This window comes from Aspergillus flavus, chromosome 5, assembly GCF_009017415.1.
Source record: "Aspergillus flavus chromosome 5, complete sequence".
Classification (NCBI taxonomy): domain Eukaryota; kingdom Fungi; phylum Ascomycota; class Eurotiomycetes; order Eurotiales; family Aspergillaceae; genus Aspergillus; species Aspergillus flavus.
In genome coordinates, this window is record NC_092408.1 from 2672769 (window position 1) to 2697440 (window position 24672).

Here is a 24672-nt window from a genome sequence, read left to right on the forward strand (position 1 = left end):
TGGTGGGCTGTGCGTCGTATTCCTTACGAATACACTAACCTGGCTTAGAATCATTGAACTTAGGATGGTCACTACGAAGTAGTGAGGACGTTGATACAGTGGCCTAAGTCGGACAGTACCTCGCGAGCAATTTTACCGAAATCTCACCGTTTTACCTTCGGCCACGACTGCCACACACTCCTAGTTTTAAGTTCTAGTAAAACCATGGGGAATACTATTTTAAAATCTTATGGCATGTTTACTACGATCTTGATTCTTGAGCTTATACCTCAACTGAATCATATTAAAAATCACTATTATAGTAGTAGCAGCAGCAGTAGTAGTGCTGATGGTGGTGGGGGTGTAGACCTGGAGATTAGGCCCTAAGCTTAGGGGCTACAGCGCCTAGGGTTAACAGTAGCAAGGTCTAAACTTAGGGACCACAGGGTCTGGAAATTGAAGTTCAAAAGCGGTAAAGTACTCCGTACTGCTGGCTTAAGCCTTAAAGTATAAAAGCGGTCGGAATCGAACTAGATGATATTCCACAAAAAAAAAAAAAAAAAAAAAAGGGGGGGGGGCTAATATTATTGGTAGGTGATCTACCAACCTTGGTAATATTTTATATTGTCTGGAAACTTGCCGTACGTGGAGTTCAACTTGGGTTCGGTGGATATACCTGTTTTGGTTTGTAAGCCGACCCAATATAGCCGAGCATAAAATAGGCCCTAGGGTAATAACATAGGTCAAGGTTTAAACGAAATACGAGACATGCAAAAGGAAAGGTTTAACATTCAGATATACTGTTTATTCCATTTGCAACCATACTCAATGAGCAGCAAGAACACCCACCGACCAAGCCGGCAGCGTGAAAGTGAACTTGCCATTCGTCGCCTTCACATCCGACTCACTGGGTGTAACCAGAGTCTGGGTATCAGAATTGAACGCCTTCGGGTCACTGTCGGCAAGAACTGTCAATTTGCCGCCCGTCTTCCCGGAGATGGTAACGGTGATCTCCTGGGTATCAGCTCCGTAGTTGGCCAATTTCACGTAATACTTGTCGTCAGCACTGGAGGCAACCCAGTAAACAGGCCCAAAGGCAGAATCAGACGTCACGTTGTGGATAGTGTCTCCACGGTTCACAGAGAACATCTGCTGCACATAGTAGCTGGTAGTTTCAATGACCGTGCTGGGGTTCTGTGTGAAGGCAATGAGGTTCGGCTATAGTCAAGTCAGCTTTCCATTTTACCCTTTTGTTTCCGTGGGTGCTATTGAGATACCGTCCATTGGGTAGAGTTCACCAGTTGCAAAAGAGGGGCATATGCCGCCATCTTAACCACATCGCTGTTCCTCTCAATACCGATCATGTACACGGCCTCAGCAACGGATCCCTGCATGAAGGGCCACGCGTTGTCCTGCTGGCACGAATACTCCCCGATGAAGTACGGGACGGATCGATCCTTGTTATCGAATTGACTGAATTGCTTCACGAGGTTATCGGCGGTATTGTAGTTATGGTAGTCGACCCAAGCGCCTTCTGGCAGCTTACTGGGAAGACATGATGATTGGTCGGTGCTAGCGATGATGGTAAGATCCGGATAGGCAGCGTGGATCGCATCGTAAAAAGCCGTGAAGCGCTCCACATAGGATTCACAACCGCCGCCTAGCATGTCCTCATTACCGATCTCCACCATGGTAAGTTTCCAGGGTTCCTTGCGCCCGTACGATGCACGAAGGGAGCCATATTTCGTGCTTGCGTCACCAAGAACGTACTATGATCCTGTCAGTGCTGTTCCTGGACGCAGTGGGGTAGACGGAGTACCTCAAGCTCATTCAGTACATCATCGATGTAAGGCTTCAGGGCGTCGCCAGTGATCGGTGTGTTGCCACCGGACTCCAAAGCAAAGCCAGCCCAAACACCCAGGACAGGGGTAAGCCCCATATCCTCGCACCAGTAAAAGTACTCATCAAGGCCTAATTAGCCGGTTAGGTTCGGTCTAGTAGCATATTTGAGGTGCACTTACCCAGCCCGTCTGTGTTGTAGTATGACCAGTCGCCTTGGCGTCCGGGACGGTTTTCCACGGGACCGATCGTTTCATTCCACTTCCATCTCCTGGCTTCGCTTGCTCCCTCACTGGATCTGTCAGTTCGTGTCCATCCAGAGTACCTGATCCAGGAATATGAAGACTCACAGATTGTTACCTCCAGGGAATCGCAAGAAAGATCCCTTCATGTCTGCCAATGGCTGAGCCACCTGAGGCTTGAGCCCATTAGACCTACAAACGATGTCAGTACCACTCATCTCGGTACAGGAAAGCTCATACTAACCGTGACTTGTAAGTCTGAGGGAAAAGCTCAAAGAGCCCAAAGTTCAATGAGGAACCACCAACCGACGCTCCGTCAACGGTGAGCTCATAGAGAACAGCACCATCAGGAGCCTTCTTGGTAGGAATCTTTGCCAAAACTTTGGTGAAGTTGCTTGAGTTCGAGGATTGCGAGATCTTCGTCGAGCCATACTCGGTACCAGTGTTGTTGCCCACCAGTCGAACCGTGATGTCGCCGGAGAAGTTGCCCTTGATCCAGAACGTGTTCAAGAACTCGCTTCCATCTACCGGGACTCCCCAGTAACCTTCGTTGGTGAATCCAACAGCACCGGAAGCACCCTGTTTGACGTCGAGCTTCAAACTATGCGGGATCGCCTCGGTCAAGGGATTCTGTGCGTCAACGGCGATGGTGGCATCGCCAACGGCAGCCCACGCAGTTAGGCCAGGCTTGCTTCCCTGCAGGCCATTATTGCGCAGCAACTGTCCGTAAATACCTCCGTCCCCAGAGTGGTTGATATCCTGATTTTTCTATTAGTTATGAGGTCCACTGTCCGGTGTGCCAGGGTCGCATACTTCGAACATGAAGCCATACAAGATAGGGCTAGACGAGTTTCCTTTCTCTGTGGAAACTTCAAGAGAAACACCATACACATTCTGAACCAGAGAAAACAGAAAGGGAAGGGCACTGAGCCCCGAAAGAGTTGATAACGCCACCATTTTGCAATTTCTGATGTGATACCTGAGACTGGGAGCATCATTAGACGGTCATACTCCATGATTTTATATTCGCGCTTGAAGAGATAATTAACCGTCCTCGGGTGTCGAAAACTGGAGAACAAGGCAGGATGCCGTGCGGGAGTGAAAAGGGCATTCAACCGAGAGTGGAGAGAGTATGGAGAATGCGGAGTGCCCGATCATACTGTGGTGTGCGATACCCACACAGAAGCATGCAGTGCGGCATTCTACAATGACAGCCAAGGCTATCGCGCTCTGAAGTCTCAGTCACAATACCTGTTTTAGCAACCCTTTGGGCCCTCTAGTTTCTCAGCATAGCCCATCGCCGTATCCGGATCGTATCCCAGGTATATCAATAGCTCCTGGATGGACTACGTATAGTGGACCATACGACATGTCGATCTTTGTCTATTTACAGTGAGACAACGAGTTATTTCAGGTACCTAAAGATTCCAGAGCCAGGTACCACTGTAAAACCTCGGAGAAACATAACTTACACCCTCTGTGGTACAAGGAACCTCGCGCCCACCGCCACCCTAATTTCTTAGGACGAACCAAGCTTTATGGCTGCCATTATACCACTGCCCAGCAATTTCTTGTATTGAGAAGGCGTCGGGTGGGCCGCATAAGGTACTCCAAGGGTCTCCAAGATGATGAAAATATCAGGCATCAAGTCAATTCTGTGGTACTCCACTATCGCGACCACAGATCATATGAAGCAAAGCACCGATCTTGGCACAACCCACAGGCGATTGGCTCGGCCCCTTTCGGACCAAAAATGGTCACAGCTTAGGGCCGGAGAATAATATCATTAGTTCCTGAGTCCATGCACGATGATGTCGGTTTTGCATTCCCCCTCTTTGTTCGTCTCCGCATGGGTTCTGCAGGGCGACGCTCAGGGCAAAACCCCGGCGGGGACGGGGTACCCTGTCGATCATCTCGCGGAACTACGAGTCGCGTGTCTTGAGAGTCTCGCTCGGCTATTGAAAAGCGCATGTTGGCTGACGTTATGCAGGAACTGAACCTACACTGAAGTGTCTTAATTGGTCAATCTGTATTTCTCGTGGCTATTAGCTAGCCGAGTCCGGGGTGAAAGAGGGGAGCGACAGGCATCAAAGCCATCGTGCAGGGCCTGCAACATGTTGCATGCGGTATCAGTGGAAGGCGAACTTCGCGTGGCGCATCCCTGGGGAAACTTATTAGCATGCTAACGAGACTTTAGGATCCTGCTGGGTTAGTATGGGCTGTCAGCTCCAGAGAGAAGTAACACATATCATTCGCGAACGATGTACAAAGATATATATTGGTCCCAGGTGCTGCACATCATTAATAACTACTGGTTGACTTTATATCAAATCTAAAGTAGCATAAATAGCGGATATAGAGTACTTGATGGCAGTGATACGATAATTTTGTAATGAATTATGAATAGGTGTCAGATCATTGTTCAGTAGATGAGCGCAGAGGACGGCCAAGGGTTGCCTGAGGAACTCTTTGTTCTTTATTGTTTTTGTAATATATTTCAAAATAAGACACTGACTTTCAACAAGTCCTCGATGGTCTAACGGTCATGATTTCCGCTTGTCATCTCATACGAGAACAAGCGCGGGAGACCTGGGTTCGACTCCCAGTCGGGGAGATTTTTTTTCTTTTGGTTCGACTACCATATAATATAAGTTGCCAGCTATATACCACTTCCTGTATGTATATTTTGCCTTGTCCTTTTCTTCTTTCGCCATGACTTTCTGGTTTTTTTTTTTTGATAAAGGGACAGAGCATATGCACTTGTCACTTTAAGGTACTATATAAATAGTCTAACACCTCTTTATCTACTCTATGTCTTCTCACGACCTTTGTCGTGGAGCATCACATCCGTCTTGGCAATTTCTTTTCTACTGCTGGGAGCTAATCAGTTTCCTCTGTATAACTCATGAATAACTGTTACTAGACATACACCCCGCTAGTATGGACGCTTCATACATTAGAATAGGAGGATATGGTCAAAGCAAAGCTCACATACCAAAGAGATTCATAGAACAACAATGCATAGTAGTCACACGGTCCACACAAACTATCTTGCATTCCATTTTCATCTCTCTCAAGAGAAAAAGGAAAAAGAACAAAAGAAACCTCACAACAAATAGAATCATGAATCATGATCACCACCACCGCCGAGGATCACGCCTAATCGTAGAATAACAGCCCTCCAGCTGCTCGAACAGCATGTCCATTACACTCACTGGCTCACCTTCGACCCAGGATAATTGGCGAGGATTGTATTCAGGATCATACACCATCAAGTCACACTTTTCACCTGCATCAGAAACCGACCCGTCATTGAGCAAGATTACAGGGTATACTGGGCGATGTAAAACGGTAGAAGAGAACTTCCGTATGCCGTAGAGTACTCTGGCCTCATAAGATCCCATCGCATCGGCAAGATGTTGCATCCGTAATTCCTCAACCGGCGTAGTCTCCACCACGTCATTTTCGTCCTCTGAGCGCGCGTGGCGTATTTTGATAAACGACACGGGCGGCTGCTGTGGCAGCATCCTGCGCCAGCTGGCCTCTAGACGAAGCAAACAAGGTTCCGCCGTGTGTGCAGCGAACTGGAAAAGAATTTCACTAACAAATGGGTTCTTGATCCTTGGATGATGCAGGTTCATGGACGGGTTGAAGAAGAGCGCGCTCTGGATACGAGGCGACCACTTGATGACCTTGTGCCATTTGTGACACACGAGCTGAGCGGAGGTTAACAGGGTTCGTGTATGTGTTTCCAAGAGGATTTGCCCAAGAATCTCGATCAGGTGAAAGATCATGTGTGGCTCATTTTCCTGCTCCATGGTTATTCTTCTGCGAGGAATGAGTGGTTGTTCATAAAGTTCAGGTGTTAACAGATGCTGCTGAGAATGTGGAAAAGGGTTGGCCCTAGCTGCCAGCGGATGTGGACATGGCATAGCCATAGTGAAGATGTTTCCCAGGCGATAGGTTTGTGATGATGTGCCTTTCAACAACTACATTGTTACCTAGTATTTATATGGCACGCGAGCTCTGAATAGCATGAACAAAAGTAGGGTTGCACAAGAAAGACTTTCACGTCTACCCTGTCCAAATAACAGATATGTGTATCAATTCCCATCCTGTTATATCACCATGAGAACTTAAGTATCCGCTTGACAATATAGACTAATAGACAATAACCTCCAGATCATCTTCCTGAAAGGTGCAAGGCTGCAATTTTCAGAAATATCCTCTCAAATTGAAGCACTAATAGGTCACTGTGCGAAACGTCCGTTTCTCATGTTTTATCTAGGATCATATTTGTCACGATATAGTGAAAATAAAACATACAGAGAAAGATATTTCCCTTGTATTATTCTAATAATTAGTAGTTGGGGCCTCTATCATTAACTAAGTCGTAAGAATACATGTTGAATGTGAAATGTTAATGTCAAGTCACTCAAGGTTCATCAGGCGCGTGATTCTGGATGATAGTCCAGATCATCTGCATGCTCCTGTATTTGCGGCAATTTCGGCGGCAAATCTCTTTCAGGATCGTCTTGTATGTCCTTGTTGATGGGATCTGCTGAAGCCGGATTTGGCTCCCTCACTAGGCAGGAGGCATACGTGGTGAACGGTACGCTGAGCCAGAACACCACGAAGGCGACGATCAGGTTAGCCATGAGGGAGACGTTTGAGCTGGCGCCAATGCCGAATGCGATGGCAAAGCCTAGACTCTCGAATGATCGAAGAATTCCGGTGGTGTATGCGAGGACATCGACGTGGATATCATATGTTCCCAGAATCCAGTATGTCCATACCACTGATGCTTGGCTTCCGACGCTAAACCATCCAGTACGTTAGTAAAGAGTCCCTGACTCCACAAGAAGATGCACATACCCAAATAGACAATACGCGGCGATCGCCTTTCCGTATCCCGGGTCATAGATATCCAAGGATGGGGTAGGACTTTGCTTCTGCAGGTCCGTCTGCATGACAAAATTCAAGACCCATTGCGGGATAAACACAGCGACCATCGTCAGCCAACCAGCAAGCGCCGTTCCCCGCCTCGTTCTGAAGATCTTATTCGAATCCAACAGCCAGCCCCAAAGCACCGTAGCGACAATCCCAACCAAGGTTTGGACAAATCCCGCGAGTGTCCGGCCTCGGACCGAGAAGTACTCCGTCAGATAGTTTCCCTGGTATGTTTGACTCCACCGCACAGTCATGAAGATCGGAATCAGAAGCAGCATGTACTTCTGCTTTGTCGCTCTCCAAAACCCCTTCAGTCCTTCCTTGAGTGAGATACGATTTTCGTCGGAGCTGAAGGTCGGTTTGGTTCCGTCTTTGCGGATCAGCTTGTGCGCGGGAGCGACGGTTAACGCGAGAGGGAGACCGCCGCAACTGAGGCCGATGAGAACGAGGTACGTCTTAGGGCTGATACTGCCCTTGCTGGATGCGTCTATGTTGAGCGCGAGTTGAACAGCGTTTCCAATGACCGATCCGAGCTTGTTCAGGGCCATCCAGATACCGACTATCAGCCTAGTGAGCAACTGTGTGTCTTGCTGGAAGTCGCGATTATAGAGAGATAGCACTTACTGTAGGTACCGCGGTTTTCAGGCTCGGGGTAACCGACAGCAATAGCAGCCTCCGAGACCCATAGTGCGGCTGCCTACATACGAATTAGCATTTATACTTCTCCTCTAACCAGCCAGAACGATCTAGTAGCATACCGAGAAACCACAAGTCACCGACCCAAGGAGCAAAAACCATTGGGTTCCGTAAACACTATTGCAATACAATGCCGCGAAATAGGGCACATAGCCGATAGTACCGGCGACCAGCACCCACTTCAGGCTGAATCTGTTTCCGGCGATCGCGAATAACGGACATGTCACGATCATGATCACATACGTGATGACATTGGAGGCATTGACGAAATACGGGGTCGCTAGACCACCAGCTCCCAGTCCTATCGCAAGATCAGTTTCTGTATACCCCCTTCTCTTCCCTCTTTTTCTTTCTTTCTTTTTTTTTTTTTCTTTTCTTTTCTTTTCTTTTCTTTTTTTTTTTTTTTCCTTCCGATAGCGATAAGAAACTAACCGTTCAATGCATCCCAAATACCGGGCTGAGTAAAGCTGATCAGACCCAAGGCAATAGCCTGATACAGGGTCCCGCGATACCAGCGGTGCAACGTCTCCCAAAGCTCAGCCATGGTCACAACCCAGAGAACTCTGACAGCGACATGGCAATGGCGATCGGAGTCGATATTTAGTATGCAGACAGGCTTATCCTCAGCAATTGCCAGCGCCCCACTCCGATGTCGTGATCGCGACGAGCGCTCTGCGATAAGAAGACATTAAGGCGCAGATTGATACTATGTGTCATGAATACCCACTTGGTGTGAGGCCGTTGGACGCAATTGCCGGCGCTGGCAATTAAGCGATGAGGAGCCCCCATTCGGCTCCCCCAACTTTCTTTTCAACAAGCCAATCAGTTCGCTTCTGCACAGGCTTAGTCGTTGTTTTCTGATGGATACGCCTGGGCCTGCCCTGGATCGTGACTCGTGAGTCATTTCCTTTTGTATTTTATTTCCTTTCTGGGCATTTTATTCGATGGTTCCCCGACTAATGGGCTATGGATGTTCTTATATTCTGCGCGATCGGATGGGTTGACGGCACGTGTGGATAAGGGCATTGCCCTATCAGCAAGAACTATGACCTTCTAGAAGGACTTTAATCATCCAACGAACTGTCATCTGCCGTGGAGAAGTATCAGCGCCCTCAGAATCATTGCTGGGACTGGACCAAGGTAAAGATTCACTATCAACATTGAGTTGAGCCTCGGACTCAGCTCTAGACTCAAGTTCACGCCAAGACGTAAAATTTCAACCAAACGGAGAACAAGAGGGTTTTAGTCCCCTACGGACACAATCGGCGGACTAAAACGAGTCAGAGATAGCGTCGATCCCCTCACCTGAAATAGGTATAGGAAAGGGCTTCCTAACTTCTTTGCCCGAGTGATACACCAAGAGCCTCGTACTTGCGCTTACCTAGAACAGACGCCCCCACATGTGGACGCGCTTGGAGAACTATGCATGGGAAGCTGGATACATTACCAGACTCTGTCATGTTACTGTGGAGGTACGAAGGGTGGTGAACCATAGTGGTTCATTACCTTGGGTTCTTCTGGATCATGTTGCTTTTTCTTTTCAACAGGGCGTTCTTCGGGTACACTTGAGATGATATGATCTTGTCTGTCCAGTGGACAGCTCTCTAGGAGAGCCACTGGAACCCAACAATATTTTTGGGGCGCACCCTTCAAAAACCCCTTTGAGATGGCTGATTCCAGGCTGATTCCCTCCCTCAACTTCCACAGATCAAGTATCTCATAGCCGTATTTCGAGACCTTTTCCCCCGCATTGAAGTCCTCATTACCAATACCGCCGTTCTCTGGGACTTCACCAGGGACTTTACCATGAGAGATACGGGTGACGACGTGTAGAACCAGATGCGACGAACGCTGGATGGGAGGAGGTAGCGGCGGTATTCGTGGTTCTTTACACCAGTCGCGATATTGTGCATATGTTCGGGCTTGATGCTCATGAAGATGTCATTACGTCTGGTTCTGTGGGTTATGGACTTTTCCTTGGCCATTATGATAACTGATATGTTGAGTTGTTTTTTTCTTGTTCAATAGGAAACGCGACTATGGGGTCCTAAGGCATCGCACACTCATCCTATATGAGCTTAATTCACGCCTCACGCGTCCACTTTGTCCTGTTTTGACACTGAAATACTCTGTGTTTTTACCACACTACAGCTGCATGAGGCCTAGAACTTGTAACTACAGTACGTCTTCAATACCAGCAAATACATAGCTTTCTATGCTATCTACATATTCAATGTCTGGAGAAGAGGCATCGGCTAATGTTTATAAATCCGACTTATCACAAAGGCGAAGCAATGTAAATATGGACTTAAGCATAATTCTAGCTATTATAGTCTTAATTAAAGCACTATAGATAGACATGATAATAGAAAATATGCGGGTTTCCATAAAGCCTAATGTCTTGCCTTGTTCTATCCTGATCTATTATCAATATAAATAGCACGCCCGTCTCTCACTCTAAACTTCTCCCCTTTCTATTAGCACAACTCCAACGTAATCAATCAAGAAAAACATTCAAGATCTTCTCTTCGCAAGATAATCATTCGCCGTTTTCCAAATCCCCTTCACACCCTTCTCGATCTCAAACCGCCCATCATAAAGCGGATACACAACAACCGCCAAGAAAGCAAAGAACTGCCAAATAATAGCAACAGTAACCCACCCGGAGAAGAAAGACTTCGTGAAGATATAGTTCCGGTAAAGCGGCATAGGCCAGAGGATAAACGTGATAAGAACAAGGACCACGAAGATGGCCCACGCGATCCGCGACCAGCGATATAGCTCTTTCAACGTCTCGTCACTGAAAGGGTGACGGATATCGTCTAGACTTAGTTGTGTTGGTGAGGCAATAGCTGGTGTTGCTGAAACGGTCATGACCTTTTCGTCTGCGCCGATTCGCTCTGGGTCGTTGGTGGAAGCTGTTTCGGATGGGGGAGATTCGGGGGTAGGGCTGGTTGATTGTTCGATGGCTTTTTCGCTCGACTGGTTTTCTTGAGAGGTTGTTGTGATGGATGGGTCGGAGGCATGGAGTTGTGCCTCGTCTGCGAGCTCGATGCGGAGGAACTCGCGCCAATCGAACTTGTAGGGCTTGTAGAGGGAGATGATGACGGAGTAGAGGGCTGGGGAAAAAAAGGATCCAATGGCACCGTACAAGGCCGGTAAGCCCTCGCCAGTGGTGGTCATGTTGACAGCACCGTACAATGACTTTGCGCTGGCAAGCCAGATAGCAAGACCGGTAAAGAAGCCCAGAACGGGCGAAACAATTGCTGCTAAGCGGGTTTGGCCAGACCAGAAGAGTGTGAGAGCCAGAGGAATAATTCCCGGGCAGGAGAGGATAGGCCGGAAATAGCCAATCCAGGTCATATTTGCACCGCCGTAGTTCAGAGCAATCGAGATGCCGGTGATGAAGACGGCGTGGAAAACGACCGAAATGTGACTTACATGAAGCAGCCTTTTGTCTGACGCCTTTGGATTGAAGTATGTTTTGTAGAGATCAAATGAGAGGATACTGCTGACCGCAATCATTGAGGAAGAAACTGTACTTGTCAAAGCCATGAATAGCAGGATGAAGAAGGCGACAATGCCTGAGTCGCCTATCAGAGCCTTGACTAGATATGGCATGACCATACCGGCATTTACCTCGGCACTGGTAAGCGGGCCTGGGTAGGTAGGGAAAATAGGCGTGTTATGCAAAGCGCGTGCGGACAGTCCAATAACTGTTCCCAGACCCCATGGGATGCCGAACACAGCTACCGCCGCTAGGTTGTAGGCTGGCACAGTTGAATTAACCTCGCTGGCAAAGGACTTTTGCCAGAATGCTGTATCCTATTGACCATATGTTAGCATAGCCCCATTTTTGTACTTCTGCGTCGTCTGAACCATACCATGACAACAAGAGCCAGGTTGCCGAATTTCAACACCAGTCCCCAGATAATGGCATCTTTTGACTTCATCGTAAGGAGTGATCCTTCAAAGTTCCCGGAGATATAGTTCTCGCTCGCTGTGGCCACCACCTTGTCATAGAGACCCCCAAGTCCACCCACTGCGGGATGGGTCAGAACCGACAAGGTAAAATAGATGATGAGGATCAAAGCAACAGTCGTGTGAAGGAAATCCGTAAGAAATGTCGCCTTGAGACCTCCGACTGCGGTGTACAGAACCACTATAGGGTGGTTGGTAAACTGCACTTCAACTTTCATGAGCTACTGAAATAACCCCAACTTACCTCCAAGCGGGATAAGAATAGTAGCTGCGACGAAATGCATGCCGGACACTCCATAAATCAGTTGCGAGCCTGTCAGAATCATGGATGCACATCCGAAAACATTGTTGGTGAGATTCAGCACGATAAAGACGAGGTGCCCGATCCAGCCATATCGCATCTTGATAATTTCAAGCGATGTATGGGCGTAGGGCACTCGGATCTTCGCCATGACACCCAATGCGGCCATCAATGCAATCTGGAAACAAAGCCCAGATCCCCACCACTATAATCTTGTTAGCATTATTGACTTAGTGGAAGCCTGAAGGAAGATCATGAGTTTACCAGAGGAACTGCCAGACCGTAGCGATAGCACATGGCCGCGGACAACACCGTTTCGTTGATCCACATCCATGAGGAAAACACCGCTGACGCTGTTAATCCTGTCCCTACTGATCTATTCGCTACCATGAACATCTCCGAAGTGGCCGAGTCTTCGGAAAGATAGGCCTTCTGGACTTTGATCGCGACCAGAATCACCCCGCAAAAAAGCACACCCAGCCCTATAAGCAAGCCATAGGCTGTGCCTTGCGGGATCAAGTCTATCCCCGCAACACCTAATGTCGCTACAGTCATGATGGTATGGAATGATCAGGAATGTAGTAGGAAGAGAGAGGACATTGGTGAAACAATGTCGAAATAAATATATGAAAGAATGTCTAGTAATAAAGCTTCCTGCGACCGTGCCGATCGGGAACAGACAACCCACTTAACTTCACGTTAATAAGGACTCCTACATCGGCTACTCCATTTTTTTTCTTTTGTTTGTTACTCTTCTTCTTGTTCAATTGGCGATTCCATTCGGACTCTGGCCGACAGAATAACCAATGCCATATGGTTGAGGTGTCACGCAGTCGGTGGTAGATATTGCGTTATGCGGCACGAAATGCATGAATGCCGGTAGTAAAACCTGCGTAGGGTCCAGATTAAAGGAACTCCAAATTCCGTTGACTTGATACGAGAGTGTGGATTAGGGATAGTGCAGAGCTTATGCGAGCTTAGCCAAAGAAAGGGCAGATTGAAGTGAGCAATGCATGGATGAGATTGCGTGCCTGCAGGACGCTATGACGACTCGTGCGGCACCACCCGATGCATCGCGATAACGGCAACGGCCCCAAAATGACACGAGAAACAAACAATAAGATAAAACAAGAATGTGTACGGCTCATTTCTCTCGCAGAGTATTGCTCGTATGTGGTACTTTTAGTGGGTCCTTTACGTTAGGTTGCCCATCACAGCTCCTGTATACCGGCTGAACAGACGCGCAAAGATACCTTAACCCAACCAAAATGACAAACAGCGACAATAATAAGAAGCAGATCATATTGAATGCGTTCGTGATGAACACCCCGGGCCATCTGGCGCCGGGGCTGTGGAAACACCCGAGAAACAAGACCGACCAGTACAAGAAACTGTCCTTTTGGACCGAACTAGCACAGTTGCTGGACAATGCCGGATTTCATGCCATGTTTATCGCCGATACTCTGGGCCCATACGACGTATACAAGGGCCCTGCCAATGTGGTTCCTACATTGGCATCAGGAGCGCAGTTTCCGGTCAATGACCCATTATACTTGGTCCCTGCCATGGCGGCAGTAACAAAAAACCTCATCTTCGGCGTGACTGCGAGTGTAACATACGAAAAGCCATATGCACTCGCTCGTCGACTATCCACAGTAGACCACCTCAGTGAAGGGCGTCTCGCCTGGAATATTGTCACCTCTTATCTCGACAGTGCAGCTCGCAACCACGGCCTCAAAGAGCAGATTCCTCATGACGAACGGTATGCGATCGCGCACGAGTATATGGAAGTTCTCTACAAGCTTTGGGAAGGCAGCTTTCGAGACGACGCCGTCGTAGATGATCGAGAACAAGGGGTATACATCGCCAGCGATGCTGTGCGACAGATACACCATAAAGGGAAGTACTTCGAGGTGCCTGGACCCCATTTCTGCGAACCATCACCACAACGCACTCCATTTCTCTTTCAAGCCGGTGTCTCTGAAGCTGGAAACGGATTCGGAGGGAAGCACGGGGAAGCGATCTTCGTCGGTGGTCAGACACCCGAAGGCGTTCGGGTGACTGTGGACAATATCCGCAAAGTGGCAGCAGAGGAAGGACGCGATGCCAACCACATCAAGATTATTGTTGGGATTAACGCCATTGTCGCCGCGACAGATGAGGAGGCGAAAGCCAAGCGGGAGGAGTATCTCAGGTATGCGGACGAAGAAGGGGCATTGGCCCTATTCGGTGGGTGGACAGGAGTTGATCTCTCAGGCTACACCGACGACGAGGACTTCAGATTCAGCGAATCACCACGCGTGCAGTCTATTGTAAGGCGATGGTCTGCTACCGTGCCCGGCACGGAGAATCTTCCTTGGACTAAGAGGCGAATTGTGGAGTACTTAAGTGTTGGTGGACTTGGAGCGAAAGTCGTCGGGAGCCCCACAACAGTCGCTGACGAGCTGGAACGATGGGTAGAGGTGGCAGGAGTAGATGGCTTTAACCTGGCTCATATTACCAACCCGGGGACGTTTGAGGACATTATAGAATACCTACTCCCTGAGTTGCGACGAAGAGGACGTTTCCGAAGCGTGGTAGGAAAGGAAGGAGCGACAGCTAGAGAAGTTTTCATCGGATCCCGAAGGCTTCCAGAAGATCATCCTGGAAGCAAGTATGGGTGGCATGTGGGTGAGAAACTACCCAAGTATCAGCTGGAAGAAGAGAATAGAGAAGAGGCATGATAGAGAAGGACTGATGACGCGTGTAGGACATGGAAAATAACTTGCAAGAAAAAGAGGAACTGCATATACCTCACTTCGGTTGGATGCTAGAGACAAAAAGAATAAAATGCCTGCAGCAAACCCTATGCGGATAGCGTAGTAGTAGGATCGTTTATTTGGAATGCTGTTTTTAGTCTGCACAACTTAATCGAATGTGGATGAGCCACCTGGAGAAAGTCCACTGTGCTTAGTATTGGACAGAGTCTTAGGTGTTGATAGGTGAAGCGCTATGCCCATAAGCAGTCAGGTATTTGCTCCGAAGGTTTTGTTCAGGCTGGGCTAATGGCGAATGCACTGTGGTACACGCGCAGCAAAAGTCCACACTTGTACGTCCACTAAACAGCCAGAGACATCGTAGACCGAGTCAGAGCGAGTAATTTAGAGAATCTGGCTGCGATCGAGCGACTAATAAGTCCAGGGTGTAGGTTTCCTGTAAACTGACGCCAGCTCCATGTGCCACACATACCAGTCCCTGGTCACACACGCGCGCGCTTTGGGTAATCTTAATCCATTTTTAAAGGGACATAGCTTGATATACATACCATGTAACCTAATAATAAGACGGTCATAAGTGCATCCAACAGGACCAATAATACCACGACTCGTTTGGGAATCCCAAAACAGGCATGTAGTTTCTGATACCCCAAAGACAATGTTATCCTCGGTGAGACGCGGCTTTCCCATGGACACAGCCCAATGTTGGGCAGATATTTCAGGAAAACCTTCATGTGTTGTCGTGGTCTAGCGCTAATGCTAAGCGCCTAGGCCACCAGCCATTCTGTTCAACACCGATGGCGACTATCCACGTAAGGGAGCCACTTTCAGGCTAGGAAAATAGCCAATCTGCTCTGTAGTTGCGGGAAGGATTGACGATTTAATTTGCTTTCCACCAATGAAGCTATCCAGGTAACACTAGTGTTGGGGGTCGCACTGTGGGGTATAAGGTGCACCCAGTGCATTAGTTAGCCAGTGAACCGTGGAGGGACAAATGAGAGATGCATAACAAAACAGATTAGTTGAGTGATTTTGAGCCATTTCATTCTTAGAGTAGTTGCATATTGAGTTGGCCTAATACAAAGTAACTGCTCTACACGGCTGCAATGGTGATAGAGGCCAGGCGGTGACAGTTGGTAAGTATCCCTAGTGATGCCATAACCAAACTGAGCAGTCCTCTATCGCAGTTGACCTAAGATATAGCCACCCAAGTATAGACCAGCTGGAGTGAATATGTCCCATCAATCAAAGGGAGGCGCATATTTGAAGGTTCGAACGCTATAACGAGGCCGAGTCAACTATGGCTTTCTGTAGATCGGGAGAACAATCCTAACCACGGTAGAGGCCAGATAAGCCTTGCAGCGGTTTGGGCGATGATTGCCAAGAGATGCCACTGTCGCTTAGAAACAAGGGGTCCAACATGCTCCATGTAGAGTACTACAGTACAGTTACCCCTGGGTAGGTGGAAGTGATTTCCGGATCTACGTTGACGTCTAGTCAGTGCGAGCGGAAAAGTGAGGCGGACTATTATTGGATATCCGACGCGGTACATAGTAAACCTTAGTGTGTGCATTCAACGGCTACATACAGGTCAAGTCGCGGTTGAGAGCACGCTTGTGGTACCGCATAGGCGAGAATCCGTTATCGTTTTTATTTTATTTATTTTTTAAACTCTCTCTCTCCTTGCCACTGCCTTCTGGTATGAGGAATGCCATAGAGATTCTACTCATAGATATTGGGCTGCGATAGGCGGGAGTAGGTTGCCTTAACATTGAATATGCTCCCAATGACTGGAATGCTAGATAGGCCCCTAGTAATTCCATGGACAGTCAAACCTTCTCAGTATCGTAAAGAAAAGGACAAAAACACTAAAATACTGGGTGGGAAACAGCCACTTGGAGAAAACCGACTAGAAATGTTGAGAAACCACAGAACACTAGCTATGGATTAGCCTTTTACCACCAGTTTAGCTTATTTAGGCTTGAACACCTGTCAAGACAAGCTCCCCAAGGTACGGTAGTAACTGTACCCTATGTACCGTCTCACGAGGGACGGGACATGTAAGAAAGTACAACGATCAAGACCCACCGTCTGATACATACCACGCCGGAAAAACCCAGCCGCGGTACAATCACTATTTGGGACTATTTGCCTACTATTTTGGATCATTATTATTGAGATCAACTGTTTTAGACATGTGCAACCATCGTTATATGTCAGGTTCCGCTTGCGGATAATCTGATCCGTTTTCCAGTTCGAAGTCTATGTGGAGATCGTACGAATCGTTGCGGCGGAAGCAATTCCAATTGGACAATATGCCATGTTTGTGCCGTGGGAAAATATTTCCATCAAGCCCTTCCTGCCACTCAGATTTCCGAGTCCTTCACGGCTTTCTCACTTTTGAGCTCTTGCGTTGAGAGAACCAAATAACATCGGGAAGAAATTTTCGGAGTGTGGAGGGGTAAAAATGGAAAAAAAAAGGTAAAAAAAAAGGAGACACCCTAGGAAAAGAAAGAGAGGTAAACAGAAACAAAGAAACCCAGAGAAAAGTTCAGTCTCAACTATGCTGGGTCCGTCTAAGTGGATCACCTACAGGTCATTCATGGATTGATCCACCTCGGACCCGACACCTAGGGCCTGGAACCTACATACTCCCACTAAGCAGGGGTGTATTTGATTTGGGATGCAGCGCAAAGATCTATCGGTTCGATATTTTACCTGTACCGATAGATCAATTGTGGCTCTGTGGCTTGGATTTCCGCTATGCTGGGTTCGATGATAGGTATGCTAGCAATAGACTAATAGCTTGCGGAATATATAATTATATAGGTCTGGCCGACCTAATGGGTCCCGTTTCAATTTATTTTCGGCCGTGTTTAATTTTAGGGATGAAGTCTTGGACCCTCAGCCCAACAAATACGCCGACTCACGGATAGAGTACAGGATAACCTAAAAAAGAAGGGAAAAAATGTAAAAAACAAATAAAATTAACAGTTAAAAATGCGACAATAACAAAAGAGCAGGGAGGGCACCCTACGAAATCGAGAACGTTTTCTGCCATAGTTATTCTTACCCACCTTTTGTAATACTCCTAGCAACGTTATGAGCCGTTCTCGCAGCAAAGAACAATCAATGGATATTACGAGTACGTAGAAGCCAACCAGGAGAACGTCTGGAATGTAGAAGTGGAATCAACTCAAAGTATTATTTTTGATCAATGAAAGGCAACATCCGTATCAAGTAAAGAGAGTTCCAAAGGCACCGATACCACGGTAAATAAAACATGGAAGATGGGATATCAAAATTTCGCCCTGCAAACGCCATAAAACTATGCAAATTTCGATGGCTCGGTAGCAATCAAATCCAAGCACCAGTACGCGCCACGCTATGATTGATGTCTTATTCCAATCGGCACAGAATGCCATCGTAAGAACGGTTTTCGTGAAGAGAATCGCGTCGTGGTGGATCGTCAGCTGGGAGACTGATTCGAGGGAGATCTTTGGGACCCTGCTCCCGTGACCTTTCCAGGTTGTCCGTTTGCTGGGAGGCGTCAGAATGTTTTAATACTAACCAAAGCTCTGCCAGGGAACTATGCGTACCTTTAAGCTGCTCAAGCTGCCGGACTGTGTTTTCATGAATCCTAGCCCATTCCGCCTGGTACTCCGCAAGGTCCAGATGAGTTGGCTCTTGAGCCGAGGACGTCGTCCTACTTGTAGATCGCTTGTCCATGACTTCCGTGAGAGAGGATCTTTGCCGCGGGTACAGCGAGGAGAGGTATATTGTGAATCAGAGTCGGAAGAGAGAAGTCTAAGAAAGTACCAAGACGAGAAAGTTGACAGCTTCAGATAAAGTTCAAGGGTGAAGGTTAAAAGTTAATTAAAATATCCTTTTATTCTCACTTCAGCTGCAGGAGAGTCGGATGGACAGTAGAAGGCTATTTATCAGTTTGTGAAAGTCGCATTCTTGACCGTCAGGAGACCGTCTCAGGCCACTTGGTGGGATCCATTGACACCAAAGTGAATCAATCAACCAGGTCAGGATTAGTTTTATTTTTTAATATTATTATTATTTTATTTTCTTAGACCATGTGCCTGCCTGTCCGTTGGAAATTTTAATTACTTTTTATTTTATTTTATTTTTTCGGGCTCTCACTTTTCGTTATGTGGTTAAAGTTACTTCATCGGATGTGTTCTTTAACAATTCCCTTGCATTCCGTAGGGAGAAAATAATAATATTTTTTTTAAAATAAAAAAGACAGACCCTAGTGAAAATGGTCCGCTAGATTGGAATGAACCCATCAAAAAGATGGAACCACTAGAAGTGTCCCCGAAACAATGCCCCGTTCAGTCTCCCGATTGGCCGGGGAAAGCTATTGAATCCAACAGACGAGCTGCCGAACATCAGGATCGCCGTCAGATTCCGTTTTGTGGCTTAAGTCTAGTCTCCCACAGTGAATTTTGAGGATGTTTCTCCTTTCTTCGGTTGCTGTGTAGCGGAATATCGGAATCCAGGCGTCCGGTCCTGATTGGCCTCTTAACTCTCCGATCGTTCACGCGGATGAATCCCCATCTCCTTCAGGCAAAAGTACGTACTTTTGTCCTTCCTCTGATTGAGGGACATCCGGAAATTGGGCATCGATCCATCGTGGGGGTTGGTCCACGATAATATGCTTGTTATCTTCCTGGTGACTATGAACAAGGTTTTCTCTTCGACAAGGAGGAGCAGGGAGTATCAAAAAGCAAGTTAGATCAGAAATCTTCTTTCTGGGCCTAGAAGGAGTCAACCGAAAAAGCAATTGCTGCTGTTCTGACACGAAAAGGCAACTTCTATACAGCAGGGGTTCCTCCACGGGCAGGGCATATTGACTTGCATCTCGTTTTCAGCCGCGGTCAATCACAGCATTCTTGCATTTTTCGATGGGAATTCCAAGGTATTACTGCAAACGGAAAATAGAGAGCGTGACGTCAAGACTGACGACTAGTCGCGATACTAGTACCATCGAACTATCGTAGTAGTCCCGCAATGGTGGGCTTCGGGGAACCATAAACAACTTCCGCGATCTGGCACGATCCATCTGCCAAAATGACCTAATGTTTCGCTGCAGCAGTAGTGTCGACAATTTGCAAAGAAAGGATGGCGCATCCACCTCGTGGTGGGTTACTTTCTTTAGTGTTCGCTCTGCCCTCGACTCCATCACTCACTCCCTTGCCGGACTTGGTTAGTTAGGGTTCCGCCCCTACGTTACCCTCCCGATCACTACCTCAAGGCAGTATAACCTTTCAATGCACCGCGGTAGTATCGCCACTGTCCATTTAAACTACACGGAAATAAGTTTATAGTGGAGTACCGCTTGGCTCGAGGATCGCCATTGGTAAAGAATCCTTTTCACCGCCACTTTAATCAACCGATGTCAGCTGGCTTTTCACCGCTATGCCCTCGTACAGGAAGTTGGACCCTATCAAGCGCCCTGGGGATAGCCGCCCTTTCCGACGGTTAAATATCAGGTACGCAGAGCCTGGGAATCTTCCAGTCGTTCCTATTGCTCAACCTTTGTTGGTGATGCAGGGCATCATATGACAGGCTGCTTGATTCCAATCATCCATGCTTGTAAGTACATACCATCTCACCAGCAGCATTGTCCAGCAAAGCAGTCCCAATGTCGCACAAACAGGCTGAACCGTTGCTCGGTTCCTCTCACCGCCACTGATGCTTGGTCCCGATGTGTTCGCATCTTGGCTTTTCTACCTTTCTTTGGTCTTCCTTTGTTTCTCGATCATCACTGCATGACGACCCCTGGCCGTTACGCCCCTCAGTCACTGCAGCCATCCAACCTCACTGCCAACACTAATTATCGCTGCAACTAATGGTCCAAGAAGCATGGTTGTCAGATGATTGACTGGTACTGCATTAAACCACAGCTTTATATCAAACGGGCCCATAACTCTAGAGGTCTTCTTCAGGCTGGGCACACGTACGGACCATGCGAAATCACATCCCTGTAGGGCGATGTCAAAAGTACGACTCAACTTGCAATCTTACTAGGGCCCATTGCGATCCAAGGATTGGTATAATGCGGCTGTTAAAGGTTTCACAAGGGCAGACCAACTTCCAAATATCAATACGACACGACTAAATGGCCCCATAGGTATAGGCCAAAAGTGAAGCCAGATGCGATCATGAGCAAACAGTGAGGCAGCCGATGTATAATCGTATCCCACAGTTGACCCTCAGCCGCGCGCAGGCAACCATGTCATCAACGTTCTAAATCCGCTTCTATATTACGCTTGGCTCATGACTTCTCAGGGCATAGGATTAGGCAACTGAGACTAGCACCATCTATGCCCAACTGTATGCAGATAATCTAGAAGCGACATTTTTCGGGCGGATGCTACGCGGACATCGTCGGCTTTGAGTTAAATGATCTCACATTACCGCTGCAGACTAGGGGATGCTCGGGTTGGACTTTCTGAACATAGTTACGTCGACACAGCAACGGGGTTGCCGATAGCTCGCCATCCGACTGATCAACATGGCTAGTAGTTGCGATACATATCGCCGGCGATACGCTCCGATATCCCTACACTCTTTGCAGCAACAGACTTGAGACACACTGAAAATCTCTGTGGATTCTCTGGCTTGCTTAATCTGGTAACCTTTCTCGACGCACCCAATAAGTATCTTGCATAAGAAAAAAGCCACCCTGCAACTGCGATGTATCATTGATGTTGGCAGCGCGATCGTCTGCCCATTGGCTACAGCCGTGTTTTCTTTTTCCGGATCGCGATCTACATCCATCGCAAATTCGATCCTGCGAAGGATCGGCCTGCTGCGGTGCCTAATCACCCTTAACGGAAAGTTGAATCGTATCTTGCAGGTTCTGCGAGCATATCGAGCAATTATGTAGGTAGGAAGCACTTTCTATCTCTCCTCGATTACTGTGACCTGTCTGAAAGCTCGTCTTTTGCATAAGCTCTCGGTAGTATCTTGCCGTCGTTAAATTCTAGAAGATGATAAACAACACCGACAGTTAGACTACCGTGTCTCTGTCCTAAGCAAGGAGTCAAGCGGGTAACCAAGTTTACGGATACGTAGTCTATTCAGTCGACTTTCTCTTCCCTCGCCCCACAAGCTACTAACCTCGTGTAGTTACTACTAACTAGTATCATCGCCACAATAGACTCCACTTCCAGCATACTATATTAGTTCATCAGCTCTTCCCCGGGGACTTGACGTCATGGCGTGATGGTTAGTGAGATATTAGTTGGTGGCCTCAATCCTGCCTAACCGGGACAGGTAAAATGGCCAATTATCGAAGATCGCATAGACACACACCCGTTTTATATCGCATTCTATTGCGCTGGATGTGTCCATCAATAGGCCAGGAGAGACACCATCCTAGACGTCAGTCCACAAATCCCATCAACTTGAAACTTACGCATGACTCAGATCCGCCCGAGCGAATATCTGGGATTCGTAGGCATATTTTCTTTTCCATAGAAGATAATTCCTTATCAGAAAGTACAATTGCCCGGCCGAAGCAAAGTGGGGAACCATCATCCTGAACTAATATAGCACAGACCCATACACAATAGATCAGCCCGGCCACTTATTGGTTATTGTTCTCTGAAACGACCCAACCGATAACGTGGGAATGACTTAGCGTAGAATGAAGATAGCCGATTGGACTCCGGACTCAGTTTGTACGCTCGTCAATGGTTGATTATCCCTCCCGTTCCCCCGAAACACGAAAGTATTGGGCTCGGAGGAATATCCCCCGGGACTAGTTGATGCCTTGGAGAGTGGGAAATGGATATACCGTTGCGTCTACGCTTTGCGGTTGGGTATACATGGTGTGGGGTGTCGGGCGATGCTCATGGATGATTGATGTCATTTAGGGTGATATGGCCAATGTGACCTTGAGGTCTTAGTATTGGTTTCTAGGATAGAAAGCACAGCCCTTGTCATCTATCATGTGCACATGATGTTACAGATGGTAATAGCGCAATAACGAAATCAATTATTCCGGATGTTACCTAGTATTATTGTATGATAGTTAACTTATATTAGTAAGAGACGTCTAAGCACGTCATCTGGATAAAGCAAAGACAGGAATATCAGACAGGATATTGGCCATCGCGAACCGTAGTAGGAAAATAACACCATCCCAACAAGGAAAAACAGAAAGCCCTAACACAGCCTCAATCCAACAACTCCATAGGAATCTTCTCGGTATGCTCCAAACGCTCCCACCAATCCTCCTCGAAAAGCTCCATCTCCTCCGTCCTATCAATATCCCACCACGGATGAGGGATCATCCTCCTGGGCAACTGTCTATCGGACGGAATCTCCAAGAGTAACAGCCCAGCCGGAATATCGCCCTCGTCAGTATTCAACCGCAAGCGTTCATCAAGATTCCGCAGTTGCGACGCATGCGCATCGAAAATATTCCTCAACCGCGATATCCCCTCCGGCGTGCCCTTAATCTCAAACGCAACCTCCTTCAACTTCGGACACTCAGCCAACATCCCCAAAACACCCTCGATGGTAGCTTCCGGATCGTCCTCACCGAGCCCAAACTCTACAAGCACATCCCATTCGAACCCGAGAGTCAAATGCTGCACGTGCAACTTGGGATCGAACCCCTCGTCCGGATCGGAGTGTCGATCGTCCATGTACACCAGCAGCTCGGCCAGGTAGGGCGCATTCCAGACCTGGAAATGGTTCTTCTCGTAGTAGGTTTCTAGCGCTTCCTTTGTGACGGCGCTGTCGCGCGTGATGTATTTCTGGCAGAGGAGGATTGCGTCGCCGAGGACGGCGTCCCGGACATCTGTATCTGGCATGATGAGGAAGGTATCGGTGGTAAGAAGCTGATCGAAGATTTCCTCGCGGAAGATGGGCGGCACGGATAGGAAATGCGCGTAGGAGGAGAATCCGGTATGTTGTCGGAAGAAATTATCCAGACGTATTCGGAGCTCTTGTTCGAAGTTCAGCATGGTTGCTGGGTGCAGGTGGACTGCTGGGAGAGCCTTTGAGAAATTGAAGTCTGCAGTAGGAGAAGGGGCGGTGAGCTTCTGTCTATTGGGATATCCTTTTTTCTGTCTTCTGAGCTTTGAACCGGGTGGTTGCCTCTTACTTATAGCTTTCGGATGTTGTGGTCCCTGGTCTGTGTTGGAAGGATTATATCGATAGCATCAAGCTACCTGTCAGTCGTGACAGAAGACATCGAATTGTCAAGTGAGGGGTAAGCCCAGTGGGGTAAACGAGAGGCGTTTGCTTTGTGCTTTTAATGGCTGCTAGGGTGCCGCGGCGCTTATGGAGGGCGTCAAGGCTAGGGTTCTCATACTGGGATAAACGGTCATGAATGACGGATTGGGAAGGGTAACTGCATGGGTATCGATTCACAACCAACTTCTACAATGCATCGTACTAAAGCTGGAAGATAGAACATCAAGTGATAGAGGTGTGTAAGTTGTATGGTGCCGTACAATAGAATTCCTATCCTCTATAATCCGCACCAATGGCACCCACCTCGCTGAAAATTCTTTCCTTGCAATATTAAGACAGCTCAGACCTCATACTGTCCAACAAATCTCCCTATAGGCCATGCACCTACGCGCTGGAGGTGCGAACAAAGAAAAAAGGGCGCCTACAAGTCCCAGGAAAAGGCTAGGTGCTTCTAAAGATAATGCGCGGCACTGTATAACCAAGATCAGCCGCGTACATGTTCAAATCCGTGATAATAATACCGCACGAGGTATTTTTAAGCATCGTGGATATGGTGCCTAGTCGCAAAGCGAAGCGCTGCACCCACATAAATCGGAATACCGTACCCATAGCAAGCTCCATTTTAGCCGCCGGGGAAGCACATCTCGTCTAAATGCGGGGACACAACTGAGACCCAACATTCCATTTTCGTGCTCAAAGACAA

General features: G+C 47.7%; 8 protein-coding genes and 1 non-coding gene across 9 annotated transcripts; 2 read left to right on the top strand and 7 right to left on the bottom strand.

Annotated features, from left to right (window-relative positions):
• Positions 1-556: 556 nt before the first annotated feature.
• Positions 557-4440, bottom strand: F9C07_2285047 (Arabinosidase A). The gene is made up of 8 exons (XM_071510735.1): positions 3533-4440; positions 2874-3443; positions 2305-2819; positions 2169-2273; positions 2001-2110; positions 1799-1950; positions 1257-1748; positions 557-1197 (listed from the first exon to the last, which is right to left on the bottom strand). Exons 2-8 carry the CDS (start codon positions 3015-3017, stop codon positions 805-807), a joined length of 1911 nt encoding a protein of 636 aa, XP_071364492.1. The 5' UTR covers positions 3018-3443; positions 3533-4440; the 3' UTR covers positions 557-804.
• Positions 4441-4585: 145 nt separating this feature from the next.
• Positions 4586-4674, top strand: F9C07_t187. The gene has a single exon. It is a non-coding gene; the product is annotated as a tRNA-Asp (tRNA).
• Positions 4675-4895: 221 nt separating this feature from the next.
• On the bottom strand, positions 4896-5896 carry F9C07_2164288 (uncharacterized protein). Its single transcript, XM_041286451.2, has one exon. The coding sequence runs from the start codon at positions 5876-5878 to the stop codon at positions 5195-5197; it is 684 nt and encodes a 227-aa protein (XP_041147876.1). The 5' UTR covers positions 5879-5896; the 3' UTR covers positions 4896-5194.
• A 609-nt stretch (positions 5897-6505) lies between these two features.
• On the bottom strand, positions 6506-8250 carry F9C07_8665 (major facilitator superfamily domain-containing protein; the record flags this gene model as incomplete). Its single annotated transcript, XM_041293075.1, has 5 exons — positions 6506-6878; positions 6936-7569; positions 7635-7707; positions 7769-8007; positions 8139-8250. The coding sequence occupies 5 exons, from the start codon at positions 8248-8250 to the stop codon at positions 6506-6508; spliced, it is 1431 nt and encodes a 476-aa protein (XP_041147877.1).
• A 698-nt stretch (positions 8251-8948) lies between these two features.
• F9C07_8666 (uncharacterized protein) lies at positions 8949-9619 on the bottom strand (the record flags this gene model as incomplete). Its single annotated transcript, XM_071511808.1, has 4 exons — positions 8949-8976; positions 9088-9140; positions 9213-9557; positions 9599-9619. The coding sequence occupies 4 exons, from the start codon at positions 9617-9619 to the stop codon at positions 8949-8951; spliced, it is 447 nt and encodes a 148-aa protein (XP_071364493.1).
• A 601-nt stretch (positions 9620-10220) lies between these two features.
• On the bottom strand, positions 10221-12543 carry F9C07_8667 (putative sodium/solute symporter; the record flags this gene model as incomplete). The annotated part of the gene is made up of 4 exons (XM_041293076.1): positions 10221-11531; positions 11591-11868; positions 11932-12193; positions 12253-12543. 4 exons carry the CDS (start codon positions 12541-12543, stop codon positions 10221-10223), a joined length of 2142 nt encoding a protein of 713 aa, XP_041147878.1.
• A 246-nt stretch (positions 12544-12789) lies between these two features.
• Positions 12790-14933, top strand: F9C07_1678546 (xenobiotic compound monooxygenase, DszA family). Its single transcript, XM_041286452.2, has one exon. It carries the CDS (start codon positions 13257-13259, stop codon positions 14709-14711), a length of 1455 nt encoding a protein of 484 aa, XP_041147879.1. The 5' UTR covers positions 12790-13256; the 3' UTR covers positions 14712-14933.
• Positions 14934-18213: 3280 nt separating this feature from the next.
• Positions 18214-18473, bottom strand: F9C07_2234375 (uncharacterized protein; the record flags this gene model as incomplete). The annotated part of the gene is made up of 2 exons (XM_071509952.1): positions 18214-18284; positions 18344-18473. 2 exons carry the CDS (start codon positions 18471-18473, stop codon positions 18214-18216), a joined length of 201 nt encoding a protein of 66 aa, XP_071364494.1.
• A 4469-nt stretch (positions 18474-22942) lies between these two features.
• Positions 22943-23737, bottom strand: F9C07_8669 (uncharacterized protein; the record flags this gene model as incomplete). Its single annotated transcript, XM_041286459.1, has 1 exon — positions 22943-23737. One exon carries the CDS (start codon positions 23735-23737, stop codon positions 22943-22945), a length of 795 nt encoding a protein of 264 aa, XP_041147880.1.
• Between the last annotated feature and the right edge of the window lie 935 nt (positions 23738-24672).

Bases quoted from the DNA above. Each gene is read 5' to 3' on its own strand.
- F9C07_2285047 (XM_071510735.1), bottom strand. From the start codon at position 3,017: ATGGTGGCGTTATCAACTCTTTCGGGGCTCAGTGCCCTTCCCTTTCTG. The intron at 2,111-2,168 runs GTGAGTCTTCAT...TGACAGATCCAG, and splicing joins TTCCCTGGAGGTAACAATCT to TGAGGGAGCAAGCGAAGCCA. The intron at 1,198-1,256 runs GTATCTCAATAG...ACTTGACTATAG, and splicing joins TGAACTCTACCCAATGGACG to CCGAACCTCATTGCCTTCAC.
- F9C07_2164288 (XM_041286451.2), bottom strand. From the start codon at position 5,878: ATGGAGCAGGAAAATGAGCCACACATGATCTTTCACCTGATCGAGATT.
- F9C07_1678546 (XM_041286452.2), top strand. From the start codon at position 13,257: ATGACAAACAGCGACAATAATAAGAAGCAGATCATATTGAATGCGTTC.